Source organism: Microtus oregoni, unplaced genomic scaffold, assembly GCF_018167655.1.
Source record: "Microtus oregoni isolate MIOR12 unplaced genomic scaffold, Mior012 000061F_ref0000440, whole genome shotgun sequence".
In the NCBI taxonomy this organism is placed as follows: Eukaryota; Metazoa; Chordata; class Mammalia; order Rodentia; family Cricetidae; genus Microtus; species Microtus oregoni.
Window position 1 is genome coordinate 4,008,181 of NW_024543871.1, and position 14,434 is coordinate 4,022,614.

At 39.3% G+C, this 14,434-nt stretch overlaps 1 protein-coding gene across 3 annotated transcripts in view; it reads left to right on the forward strand.

The window, feature by feature from the left end:
• Nucleotides 1-12,899, forward strand: part of Gria3 (glutamate ionotropic receptor AMPA type subunit 3) — a 293,607-nt gene extending 280,708 nt beyond the window's left edge. Inside the window, exons 14-16 of one of the 3 annotated variants that reach the window (XM_041640014.1) lie at nucleotides 2,679-2,793; nucleotides 5,365-5,623; nucleotides 10,674-12,899. In XM_041640014.1, the coding sequence (XP_041495948.1) occupies nucleotides 2,679-2,793; nucleotides 5,365-5,610 (361 nt within the window). In that variant the 3' untranslated portion in view covers nucleotides 5,611-5,623; nucleotides 10,674-12,899. The remainder of the gene's footprint in view (nucleotides 1-2,678; nucleotides 2,794-5,364; nucleotides 5,624-10,673) is intronic. The other 2 variants (XM_041640012.1, XM_041640013.1) reach the window with 2 other exon arrangements.
• Nucleotides 12,900-14,434: the final 1,535 nt, after the last annotated feature.

Consider the following 14,434-nt stretch of genomic DNA (forward strand, 5'->3'; position numbering starts at 1 on the left):
CATTCGTTGATTTACTTTTAAAATAATACAGTACATTTCAAAATAAATGATATACTTTTATGAAAACTATTTTCAAAACAACAGTTAGAAAAGTGAAACTGGCTCATTCTGCAGATCTCTTATTATTTGGCTTATACTAAAGAATGGGATTATCATTTCTGTTTCCTCATTCAATTTGTTATGATTTCACATATCCTATAAGGAATTTGTATATCATGAAGGAATAATAGTGAGAACAGGCAATTTATGCCTTAGTATCACTATAAAATGATTTGACTTCACAGATCCTCTAATGAAAGGGTTTCATTGATCCCCCAGGGGTCCCTGAAACACACTTTGAGAACCACTGCTCTAAACCCACATATCCCCCTTTTATCAATCTATGTCACTTAAATGTTTATGAACATCTTCCAAAAGCAGAGTACCTAGAGAATGGAACCCTTCAGTAACCCTAGTGTGGTAATTTTAATCAGGCTGCTCCATTCCTAAGATCTAATAAAAGCAACAGTACTGAACAAATTGAGTGAGGTATTTTTAAGAATGCAGAACCTTGAAGGAGAATGAGGCCTGATGAGGACACAGTCAGAGAGCGATGAGAAGTCACTGAACCGTTTGAAATAAAAAGGAAGTACAGGGGAAAAAAAAGTCCTGATGAACCCAGGTCACCCCTCATGTCATTAGAAGCATCTTACCCTGTATCTAGAGGCAATTTCCATAATGCTATATCTCACACCAGAACCTGGCTCAAAGCACAGCACTTGGAGAGAAGTGATGGTGACGGCACAACAAATAATAAAGAAGAAAAAGAATGAAATAGTAGTGGGATGTAGGGGAGAAGGCAACTCCCACCTTGCTCTCGGGAACATAGATGGTCTTGTTGACCTTTAAATAAACTAAGACATAACTCTTCCTGCCAATACTATCTTAAGGAGGCTCAAAGTTCTGTGGATGCTTTGCTGCAATTCTGGTTAGTACTTGAGAAGCCTAGGATTTGAGTGCTGATGTAAGGAACGTTTAAAAGTATGAAAGGAACTCAACTACTTGTTAAGTCACAGAATGAAGATATTCTGGTTACCATGCCCTGCACTAAGAAGGGGGTGATACCTCCTTGCTGCTAAAGGTTTATTGTTTTTCAAATCCCAAGTACTCTGAAACTGCATATTATTTTTAAATGATGATACATATCTCAGAATATCTCAAACCGAAACAGTCCTTCTGCTCTCAACTGCAATGGAAAAAGAAAGGAAAGTTTAGGAGCTGGTATGACAGAGACCAGATCTTTGTGACTATAGGAAGTCTCGTCTGTAACCAGATATGTTAATAGGTCAACTTCTCCCAAGTAAGCTAAGAAATGTTGCAGCATGCCCATAGTTACATAAATTGTGTGACTTCCTCTTTTAAAGCCCGTGGCATTAGACCAACACACACTAGCATTGGCAGTACTGTTCACAAGAAGCTGAATATAGCTTTTTGCCTCATCATAGAATTAGGGCACCCATTCCATATAACACATTTTTTTTTGCCTAAAGTTATTAGAGAAACTTTGTTTTAAATTCGAAAGGAAATTAGGAAGAAGAAAGGGTAGTGGTCACTATTTCTATTTGATAGCCAAACAAATCTCTCAGGGCAAAACATCGTTGTCATGAGACGAGTCCGACTCACACATTGTGCTCAATGGCTTCAAAAACATTCTTTATACATTGAGTCATGGAGGACCAAGGAGAAAACAGTAGCCTAGCCTCCTGAAATGTATTAATCTCTTACTTAAAGAGGTCTTATTTTATCAAACTCTTCCCCACAGTACCACTCAACAGTGGTAATTCCAGTTGGCCATTTTACACAATACTGTACTGATACTGTACTATGCAAGACCCCGCTCCACTTTCTGGGGATCTGACCTAATTGTAGGCACATCAGAGAGACATACAGTCTAACTTAGATACCTCCCATGGGCCTGTTTTTCTCCTGTTGAAAATGCCCCTCATCAAAAATTGCAAGGTTTACAACAAGTTTACAAGGTTAACTTTTAATGTTAAGAATAGTGTGTGCTTAGGAATTAAACTGTATGGTCATTGCATGAGGATATGTGTATAGTTCAGTTCTTGACTAGATCATCTTCAACTGGGCAATAGATTTGTGCACTAGGGGACAATTAATCCAAAGGCATGCTCTTTATTCAGGACCCGTTTTCTGTTCAGAGTCATTCATTATTCTTGGTCCACAATATACAAATGTTTGTTTTCTGGCCCTGTCCCCTTCCAATCCCCTCCCACACCCATAACTTGCTTTCTGTCTGGAAGTACAACAAGACACCCGGTTAGATCAAACCTAGCACGCCTCCAACACAAAGTTACTGCAAGCTGCCGCCGCCGATTGTCACTTGAGGGGAGACCCTCCTCACTACACACAGCCTATCTGAAGAGTGCCTTTTTTTCTATCCTCATTATTTAACAGTGTGTGCCGATTACTCAAAGCGATATGGGCAGGCCCTGGTAAATATAGCGTTGCTGTAGTGTTAACTTTTTATAAGGTAATGCTCAGGTTGCCTGCAGTGTCTAAAATTACTCTATGGCCAGGGCCCCCTGCTTTATCGCTTTCTATAGTTTTAAAGTAGTTTGAAGCTTGAATAACATAAAATAACATAATATAATGTTATTTATGTTATTTCCCACGTGAAGAATGCCTGTAAACCTTGCAGTATTGAAACTCAGTGAACAAGGCATCTTAGACAAGCTGAAAAACAAATGGTGGTACGATAAGGGGGAATGTGGAGCCAAGGACTCCGGGAGTAAGGTCAGTCGCTGAAGGTCTTTTTGTACTGATTAGCAATCACATTTTGACCCCCTGTTTATTTTCTACCCCCAAATGGCTTTCCTTCCCAACACACACACCCTGCCACAGTGGGACCCCTTCATAACACCAGCACTGTAGAAATAAGACAAATACCAGCCTCATAGGCCTGCCATGTGACATCAACCCATTATGATATAGATCTCTTCTGATTAGGGACTTAATCTGGCTCAGTGCACTTCCAAAAGTATAAAATAACAAGCTGTGTTATAAAGGGGTTTTACTGTAGTTCACATTTTGAAAGTTCAAAGAGAAAAAAAAAAAACAACCTTAACTCAAAAAAAAAAAGATCCAATTGTGACAGTACTTTATCTTAATCTCATGCAGTGTCAGAGACTGCAGTTGTAAATACCGCTGGTTATTAATATGTCTTTGTCGTCAGAAAATAGTCAAGCAAGTAACAAAGGCTGGTCTCTGTAAGCAGAATGATTAGCTCCCTCCCAGCTGCTGTGATATTAAATTCAGCATCTGTTTGGATCTGAAATCTCATTAAGTCTGTCACACTTTTCTCTTCCAAAGGTGTAATTTGAATCTCTGTATGTAATACTTTTAAAATTTAGTCGCATGCTCCTTAAGGGTGTACATTGTCAGGATTAACATCACATTGATAAGCATGAAACACTCTTCCCCGCCTCCTTCCTCTCCCTGCCCCTTGCTCCCCTAAGAAAGTTCGTTTTAGTTTCAGTTTTTGCCTTTTCCTTTTTCTGAACTAATATTGTGGTATCAGTTAATTCATTTCATGAAATGCCACTCATTTTCCCCATGCAGCGAACCATTTTGCTACTGGTTTTCTACATCCCACAGCAGGGAATTCTGTAAAACTTCAACACATGAAATTTGAAACTGTTGTTACTGATACAGACCACATGGGTTATGTAAAGGACCTTTTATCCCATTCAGTGTCATGCATGTATACATTTATGACAGTAGAAGGAAGATTCCAGAAATTAGTCTATTTCTTGATTGACTATTAACTACCCCCTCAGCTAGCCTGATGGGCTGCCTTAGGGAAATGACTACTGTCCAATAAGGGACAGGTGTTCTTACTATTCACCTACCTGTCATTCATTCTAGAAAAGTGACTATATGTGAGGCTGGCAAGGACATAAGGCACCCCCACACCCACTCCTAAATACAATTCAATTTCATTTGGCCTTTTTATTACAGTAACCAGGTATAGAGTTGGCTCCCATGGAAACAGAATTAGAAGGACATGGCCATTTAAGTTTATCAGGTCTAGCTGAGCCATAGTCCTGATGGCCAGCAATGGCCAGCATCTGTTTACTATGTCATCATTTAGAGAAGATGTTAAAAATCCACAGTTTAAAACGAAAATGGGTATTCTGTTCCACTCCTTTCAGCAGCAAAATGGTTACATTTCCTCTAAAAAGACTACAAAATGCTATTTTTTTTTTCAAAGAAAGACTCCTGGCCCTTGGTGTGTCCTACCTCAAGGTAGGGCTTGAGACACCAATTTTTTTTCTTTCCATTGTTCAGCAGTTTGGGTTTTATTTTCTTTTTCATGCAAGCAGACAGCTTAGTCAGAGTTGCTGTTTGATCTGAAAGGCACTGACCACCTTCTTCGATTTTTGCTCCACCTTAAATAGAAAGCAGATAGGTGTAGCATTTTTTTTTTAAATTAGTCCTACATTCCCTGGAGTAAAACCTTATAATGAGCTGAAATTTTTTGGTTTTTGTTTTTAATCATCAATGATCTAGAAAATCTTTCTGATTTGTGTGGAGTCAATTGAGGACACAAAGGACCTTCCTGATGGCTCCCTTAAACTTTCAGGAAGATGGAGCAAAGCCAGCTCTGTATTGTACCTTTGTTCTAGCAGCACAAAGGCTTGTTGCCCTGATTTTGAACTTAGCAACCAATTCTCCAAAGGGGCAATGTATCAGTCGCTGGGAGAAAAGAAGTCTTAACCCTTTTTATACAACTCCCCAAGAAGTAAATCTCCACACAAGAATATAAGGGACCTCTAATATTCTCACCTAGTAGCTTAAAGACTAATTGTTAAGAAAGTTTGTCACAGAGAAAACAAGGGGAAAGGGGCATTGTGAGAGAGGGGGGAAAGAGTGCTTCAGTTCCCAAATGAAAAGAATGTTACATATGTAGGGATTATGCCACGGCTCAACTCTGGAAAACGGTGTGTGTTTAGGCTAGCAGAGAGATACATTATGCTTGTGTTTACTCTTTTGTTCCCCTGAACAAATGATCTCATATTTAGGGGTTGAACACTGTGTTAATCATTTGGAGATACTAAGAGGCATAAAGAATGAAAACTAAAGGACATTTAGGTGAGAATCAAAACTAAACTGTCAACAGAAGCACAATCTAGCATCTTGCTGGTCATTGTGAAATATCAGCCGGTTTCCAGAGCTGAGTCCTAACACTTACACAATGTTTAGTTATTTTACAATTTAGACCTTTTATATACTGTTGTGATGTCTTGTGATGTCCTGTTGCCTTTGTTTTCCTCAAGAACTAATCGCCTTGTTCATTTTTCTTAGGACAAGACCAGTGCTCTAAGCCTGAGCAATGTGGCAGGCGTATTCTATATACTTGTCGGAGGTCTGGGTCTGGCCATGATGGTGGCTTTGATAGAATTCTGTTACAAATCACGGGCAGAGTCAAAACGCATGAAACTTACAAAGAACACCCAAAACTTTAAGCCTGCTCCTGCCACCAACACTCAGAATTACGCTACATACAGAGAAGGCTACAACGTGTATGGAACAGAAAGTGTTAAGATCTAGGGGTACGGTTAAGGTCTAGTAAACTAATCAGCCTTATGTTTCTGTGTGTTAACTTCTGTTGTTGTTGTTGTTCTGTTGTTGTTTTTTACTTTGGTTTGACTTTAGCCTTGTGTTTTGCTACTATTTAGTTACATGTAAACAATGATTGTTGTCTCTTGTCAGTGAGCAGTACTTTTTTCTGAAAGCATAATTAAAATTAAGTTATTGTCTATGGCACAAAAGAAAAAAGAAACAATTCTTAGAGCGGTAGTGTTGAATACAAATGTATGTGAGTAACATGTGTGACCCACATGAATAACACTTAACTGTTCTAGTAGGTAGAGTAAAAGTAAAACAACTGAAGTTAATCTCAATGACCCATTTCACTGAGGCCAAGATATCAAAATATATTTCAATTGCTGTCAAGTAAACAAGAATATTTAAAATGAATTTATGTTATTTTATTCATACTAATCTTTGAAATTTGGGATGCTTTTGTACTTAGGACATACCTCAAGCAATACTAGCAACATATCAAATACTCAATTGTTACATGTGCCCCAAGGCTACCATGTTAGATAGTATAGTTCTAAAAAAAGCAGATATTCTGGATCTATGGTTTAAACTAGGAAATAAAAGCAAGATCCTGCCACCTCAGGTAGGGAAGTTATGGTTTTTCTAATTAATTAGTGGGAGCATGAAGCAAATTTCTTAATCTTTGAGTCCCTTTGTTATCCCTTCCTTGGAACTGATGGTGCTCAGGTAAGTAAGGGGTCTAGGTTCCTTGCTGCTGACCAAATCAAAATTAATACTTAGGACAACCTGGCCCCCAATAACTCCTCTAAGTTATTAGGCAAGCATGTATTTGAATAATGCCTCCATTCTACAAGTATATCAAAGAATAGTTTTACCACCTTCCAAGTACATTTGCCTAACTGACATGCCTATGAAAAGTGGAACAGAACAATTAGCAACTTCCTATTCCTTATTTTAAATGGCTAGCTTAGAGCTCATCAGTCAACGTTAATATACTCGAATTTCTATTAAGACTTCCACACTTGACCCTCTTATATGTAAGCTTGCAAATAAACATTTAGTCAATTTTTAGACATTTTATCCAAACAAATCATTTGCTATCACCGTGGAAAGCACCGTTTTATTTGATGAAGTTGCTGGTTGTCCTGTTGGTCTACAGATTGCAGCTACTACACACCCAGTACACTGAACTAACCTGTTAACAAATTGTTTCCACTATATTTGTGAATGTTCAACCCATAAGTTCATCCGTCATTAGCACTATTGGCATGCAATCATTTAACTTTCTCGTGTGCTAGTGCTTTTAGTTGATGCTACAATTCAGTTGGGGACACATTATTGGATTTTTTTGTAGGACTGTAAAGGAGCAATTTCAATCTAGCACAATTGCTGCAAATCCCAAGGAGTTGAAGTTCAATTATCTAATGCATCTTAAGAATGTATAGCAGTTTTCCCAATTCTGTCACAACTCTTCCCTCAGTTGCGATGAAACAGAGCAGGCAGTATTTTCTCTCAGGCACCTAAAACTCGATCACAGCAAGTGGCTTGTTCAAGGCAATGCAACTAGGTAGTGGCAGGTTGAGGTCTAAAGTACAACCCTGCCTCCTCAATCTGTAGTCTGCTAGTCTTCAGGAAACTCGAGACCTTAGTGCAATTTTGTCAATTTGAAAAGAGATAGTAAGTTTATGTCACAACTGTTCATGGCTCAGCAGTTTTAGAGCGCTTGCTGCTCTTGCAAAGGGCTAGCATTCAGTCCCCAGCATCCACATGGCAGTGAACAGCCATATAGAACTCCAGTTTCAGGTGAGCCAATGCCCTCTTCTGACCTCCATGGGCATGGTACATATGTGATGTGCTTATAGTCACACAGACGAAACACTCATGTACAAAAACAAACATAAACAATATAGATGTCATTAAAAGCCATTTGGAAAGCTGCATAGATAGACCCTTAATACACCACTTTTGTACCTGCCACTCCATATACGACTATACGTATTCCTAGTTTCCTGGAAAAGAATCTTTTACAACAGATCAAGACTCAAAGAATTATGGTCATGGGGCTAGAGAGATGGCTCAGTGGTTAAGAGCACTGACTGCTCTTCCAGAGTACCCAGGTTCAATTCCCAGGACCCACATGGCAGCTCACAACCGTCTGAAGATCCAGTTGCAGGGGATCTGACACCTTCACACAATGCACATAAAATAAAGTTATAAAAACCATAAAAATATTTTTTAAAAAAGAATTATGGTCATATTTTTCAATTATTATATACAGTCTCTAGTTAAATCCCTAGAATAATGTTTTTTCGATCACAAATTACACGGAGATCTTCTGAGACTGAGAATCCTAACAGATTCTAGAGAAAATTTCAGAAGAAAGAAGGGATGGAAAAGGGGAACCTGGAAGAGAAAGGGAGGAAAGAATGGAAGAAGAGGGACAGAGTGGGGAGGAGAAAAGAGAGGAGAAGGGAAGAGGTAGAATTAGATTATCAATCATTTGAACGTGTCATTATAGTCTTAAATTAGAGGCCATAGAATACCATATTAGATGGAATAGCCTCAAAACCTAGCTTGCTATAATTTGTAGCTTTCTGGCTTTCTTCTAGTCAGTTTGAATGTGCTACTATTGTGGAGCAAAATTCTGGTTAATTAAGGTAAAGATTTCACTTTAGCAGACACCAGTACCATCACGGTTACAGCTCAGTTACCCACTTCTTTAGTAGTCATCTCTGGCACAATAAAGAAGCCTAGAAGAACCTCTGTTTTAAAGAAATTCCCAGCCCATTCTGCCCATGTCATTATGGGATTTAGTGCCTCCCCTATTCACCTATGATTTCCAAACTAGTCCTACAATATCTCTACATACCTTCTGATCTCTTATCTAGTTTCTAGTTTTCTGAGTTGACCTGAAGTTTTCCTTGTCTTGCTAATTATCAGGGCCTGCCTCATGAGTTTATAAGACCATTAAGTGATTAGAAAGTGTGTTCAGTCTAAGTCACCCAGAAGAAGAAGATCCAATAAAATATGTCTAATAAAAAGGCACCTTAGTAAGGCTATAGAGTCTCCATTCATTTTCTATGCCATACTTACTGGTCTCAGGAACAGATGTCTCAGTTTGGGATTCTGTTTAGCATCACTTGAGAGCAAAAGTTCTCTTGACAGCCTGTTACCTCTCTAAGTTACTGACAAGACATTAGAGGTAAACCCCACCTCAGAGGATTCCCTGGCAAGTGACTTCTCCTCACTGTTCCCTGCGGATGACTATCTTAACTGCTTTTAGAAATCGTCCAGTTTCCTCAAGACTGGACAAAACTACATCTAGCTTTTTTGGCTTCCTCAGTGATGTTTGTGAAATCCCTGTCATTGGAAAGACCTCAACAAACCTGGAACTGGGGGGAATTTCCATTTTTCCTCTAGGTCAACTCTGTTCCATTTAATGAAATATTAATATTTTCAAAATAATCAACTTTCCTTTGGCAGCCTATATGTAGATATTCTTTGGGTGGAAGAAAGGATGCTATAGGGGCTTATTCTGTAACCCACATTGACCTAAAACTCACAGCAGCTCTCCTTTCTCAGTCTCTAATTGCTGGGAATTATAGATGTGAGCCATCAGGCCCAACTTGCATAGACATTCTTGATGGAGATTTTTTTTTACCGCTTAAAAGAGTTATTTTTAAAAAGAGAAAGAAGAATAAAAATTTAATGTCAAGTGGAGACAAATTTCTGAATAACTGAGGCAGTGATGTTCTTTTTTTCTCAGAGGGCTTTTATCTCAGTAGTGATGCTGTTTCCCCTCCTGCTGTTTAGAAGCAGGAAACAGTCACTGAGAGGTCAAGTCCCTTTCTTAGAGTTATAAGACCAGATATGGATGTATAATTGACAATAAGAAAAAGAGAGAGTTGACTCCAGATAAGGATATACTATTGATCAACTATGAGAGAGAAGTAACTCCAGATAGGAATATATCATTGACCATTAGGAAGAGAGAGAGAAATGACTCCAGATAAGAATAGATATACCATTGACTATAAAAAATAGAGATGACACCAAATAAGGATATACCATTGACTAGAAGAAAGAGAAATATGACTCCAGATAAGAATATACCATTGACCATACGAAAGAAAGACTCAGGACTTGGGGATATAGCTTTTCCTACTTCCATGTTAACTTTTTGGCTCTTTGCACACATATTTAACATTCTCACACATTTTTATTCCAGAACCAGGATTATATAATGATATTATTCATTCAACCTAAATTTGGGGTTCACTAAAGAGAAACAAATGAGTGTTCCATTAGCATACAGAGAAAGGTGATTGAGAAGGGGTGTGATCCTGAGTTGACAGAGTCAGGGGCAATAGATCCCTACATCTAGTCAAGGCCATAAAAATGAGAGGACTGCCAGTATCCTCTCAATCAGGCCACTAATTTCAAGGCAAACCACCTTCATGGGTATCACTGCCATTGCCTGTTCTCTAGAATGTGCTATCCCTTTAAACTCCTGTGTTACGTTCAGACTTTAAACACTAAGGTTGAAGGTATTAAGAGAAATGAACAGTCCCCAATCAGGGAACAAACAAATTCTCTTCTCATAGTCAAAACGGATTTGAATTCAGTAAGCAGTAACTTCGTGTACCCTGTGTCCTGTGCTGAGAAAACAATCCTGGTCACATCTGCCATCAGAATATACTCTGCAATGTATTTGTCCTGACTACCTCTATTTAAATGTCACTAAAACTTTCTAATATACCTACACCCTAAGTGATTAAAGTCTTGAGTTAGATTTCCTGCATGTTAGTATAGTTCACACCTATGATGGAAAATCACCCTTATTTAATCTATTCCAAAGCATCTGCATCCAGTTGAAAATCTTAACCAGACCTGCAGTCAAGCTGGGGGTGGGGGAAGGCTCCAGTAATGCCAGTTAAAGAGAACAATCACTTTTTTTGTTGTTGTTCAAAGTGAAGTGAGCCATTAGTAAATGTCTTGGTTCCCAGTAAAATGTCCCTTCACACTGTAATGTCCCCTTGCCTTTGCAGATCCCTTTCCACTGGAAGCAGGCAATGAGAGGAAATCACTGAAAATGTGGCTGCTTCAAGGTTCCTGAGCCAGATTTCACTTTCCTTGGTGTCGGGAATGACACGAAGATTGCTGATGGTGCAATGACCTTTCAATAGGAAAAACTGATTTTTTTTTCCTTCAGTGCCTTATGGAACACTCTGAGACTTGCGACAATGCAAACCATCATTGAAATTGTTTTGCTTTGCTTGAAAAAAATTGAAATAAAACCAACAAAAAAGTGGACATGCAAGATTCCAGTATTCGAAAAAAATATTATAAAAAAATCAGTCCAACAAAAGCCATTGTTTGATACCACTGCACAATATACAAAACCATGTTCTTTAAACACACGCCACATACACCACGCATACATGCACATACACACACACAAACACACACACACACACAAATTTAATTCCAGTTCAGTAAACAGACCCATCTTAACTAAAAGAAGTAATTCCTCCTGATTTAAAAAAAAAAAAGTCTGTCTCCCAGTGTTTGAGCAGACAGACAGGCATTTCTTCTAGGATATGCTGACCACATGTGTTTGGTATTTGCTGTTGGTGGTGATGTTCTGTGCACCCTATTTCCTTTTGAAGTTGCTAAAATGTGTATAGCTTTAGAATGTAAATGTGACACTTAAGAAAATTCAAATGCTTTGGGAAAGAGCCTGAATGGTGACTTCAGTTATTGACTTCTTGCAGTGTTTTCGTGAAAAACTTTAGGAGGACTTCCCATAGTGGAAGTGAAGGGATTAACAGAGCTTTCAAAATTGACTTCTTTGTGTAGCAAAGGGTGGGCACCATCAGGCAGACCTCTTGGTGCTTTCCTAAAGCAGATCCCGGAGCTTTCCAAGAAGTCTGGAATTACAGTTCACAGATCTGTTTTCCTTGATTCGGTGTGCATTTTAAGTCAACATAGCCGAGTAGTAAGCATTGAGGTGAGGGAAATGCTGCCTATTCTCCCAGTTGTATTTGGAATATCTTTCTCAGAAACAACACTGTGTTTAGCTCTGCTTTCTCTGCTAAGTATGCCTTTCAAGTGTACAACACGGAGACAGGACCGTGTTTCAAGGCAGGCCAGTGGGTTCAGACCACAGTTCTCAATCTGACTTTACTCTTGCTAGGTCTGTTTGACCAGCTGTTGCCTGTTACTGCCTGCCTGTGGCTCTCCGTCAGACTGCATGTGTCCTTTTCTAGTTTGCAAAGACTAAGATGCATTCCCAAACCTATCGCTAACCTGAAGGACCTCAGCATCACTCCCAGGTCCTTGCTTGGAGCAGTTTCACTACTGACTCACTGAAGATCACTCCACTGCTCCATGGGCTGTCAAGTAACTGTTGCACACCTGCTGTTGGCATCATCAGAACAGTCAGAGGAAACAGTTTCCGCTCACTAATTGCCTCCTATATAACGACGTATGCTTTATGTAGTTCAATAGTTTCCTCTCATCAGTAACGTGCATTGGAAAGTTTCCAGACTGTGCAAATTAGGAGCCCACCTTCATTTCCCAAGTGTGACCCTTAGATGCTTAGTTGACTCGCTGCATATTTGCTCTCGTCTTTAGAAAAGAAGAGGTCTCCTTCCAATGAAACATTTCCAGAAAGGTGTAATATAAACTTTCATTCCAGAAAGTGTGTCATGAGCAAATAACTCACCTGTCAGATTTTAAATGGTATTAAATACAAATGAAAGCTGTTGTGTTTTGTTTTGTTTTCATGAAACTGTGATTTTTTCAACTTATGAATGCTATAATGTCCCAGTGCGGGAAGCTAACGCTGTGTGAATATGAAGTTGTATAAAACAAACCAACAAACCTAAACACAAGTGTTTTCCTAGGCACTGTATAAAGAGAAATGTATGTTTATTGACTCAAATCAGTGTTTCAGAGAGGAAAATTTACTGAGATTAAGAAGCGGGTAAATTGGTTTGTTATTTAAAAAAAAAACTTGCATGTTTAAAAAATGTTGATTGCTTCAAATTTCTACTATTAACTTCAAGCTATGGGATTTTGGCGGTAGTCACTTGAGGATCTTTTTTCCAATTCTTTTTGTTGTTAAAGCTGTACTTCAGTGAACAGAAAAATTGCCAAGCAAACTAATGGCCGTAAAAGTGTAAATTGCATGTACGGGCATAATTACTGAACCTCATTGCGATGAGGTATTGTACAAAGATTTAATACGTTTTGTAAATAAAATCGTAAAGAAAGAATTCTGTCTCTGCTCTTTGACTAGTTGCTGTTTCCAATTTACGTGGCATGGATGCCAAGAAGTCATTATTCACTAATTAACTTCTCACCTGAAGCCCTGCCAGGGCTCTAAGAGCCTCCTTACTATGAGAAGATTGCATCTCTCCCCATCCCAACTGCAAAGCAGTCAGCCTTCAGACTCCAGGCCCCTCAGCCAAACTGAGCCTCACCCCCACATTTGACATTAGCTTGACTTGAAGGCTTTACCCCCTCCTTCTTCACTTTCAACAACCATTAGGGATCTTTCCCCTCCTCCACTGGAGAACCTTTATTCAATCAAGACTCACCAATGTAGTATGGGTAATGAAAGAATGCAGGGGACTAGATTGGTCTTAAATTTCTGAGGGAGACATGAAAAGCTAATCATCAAGCCTGATTTGTAGATTGTGAACATGGAATGCAACTTTATCTGACAAATGAAACAAGTTAAATACAGACCAGTTCTATACTATAGTCACCTTAGAAAACGGGCGGTGTTGGTCAAAGGGGAAGAGAGGGAATATTTTTTAGAAGAGAGGAAAGTGCAAGCGAGATGCTAAAGAGATGAAGGTACAGAGAATTCAGGAATGAAGACTCTCAGAAAATGCTAGAACCAGTCTATGAGTATAACAGAATTGGTGCCTAGCCCAGTAGTCATCAAAGAGGCTTCATCCAGCTGCTGGTGGAAACACATTCAGACCCACAGTCAAAGATAAGGCTGAGCTTGGGAAATAGAGCTGAAGAAAGGGAGGTAGGACTCTAGGAGTCAGAGGGATCAAGGACATCATAAGAAAGCCCACCGAATCAGCTAACTTTGACTTATAGGTGCTCACAAAGACTAGACCAATGAACCAGGGAGCCTGCATGGGACTGACCTAGGCCCTCTGTGAATATGTGACAGTTGTGTAGCTTGGTCTTCTTGTGGGAGTCCTAACGTTGTGAGCAGAGGCTGTCTCTGACCCTTTTGCTCGCTTTTGGGACCCGAATACTCATACTGGGTTGCCTTGCCCAGCCTTAATACAAGGTGAGGTGTTTAGTCTTACTACAACTTGATATGCCATGTTTAGTCAATATCCATGGGAGGCTAGCCCTTTTCTGAATAGAAATGGAGGGGTGTGAATGGTTGGGAAGGCAGAGGGGAGATGGAGGATCGGGGCTTAGAAGAGAGGAGTGAGGAAAAACTGTATTTGGGATGTAACATAGATAGATGCTGGTCTATTCATACTGTGGACAGCTTTGTCTGTAAGCTCCAGAATAATTACTACCGTCTTCCTCCTTCTCTGAAATGTTAATTAGCTGTCATATGACTGAGATTTTTTTAAAAGCTTTACTTATTTTTATTTTATGTATACAAGTGTTTTGCCTGCACGTGTTCACCATGTACATGCCTGGTGCCCTCGGAGATCAGGAAAGGGCATTGGACCCCCTCAAACTGGATTTATAAACAACTGTGATCCACCAGGTGGGTGTTGGTAACTGAACCTCGGTCCTCTGAAGAAGCAGCAAGTGTTCT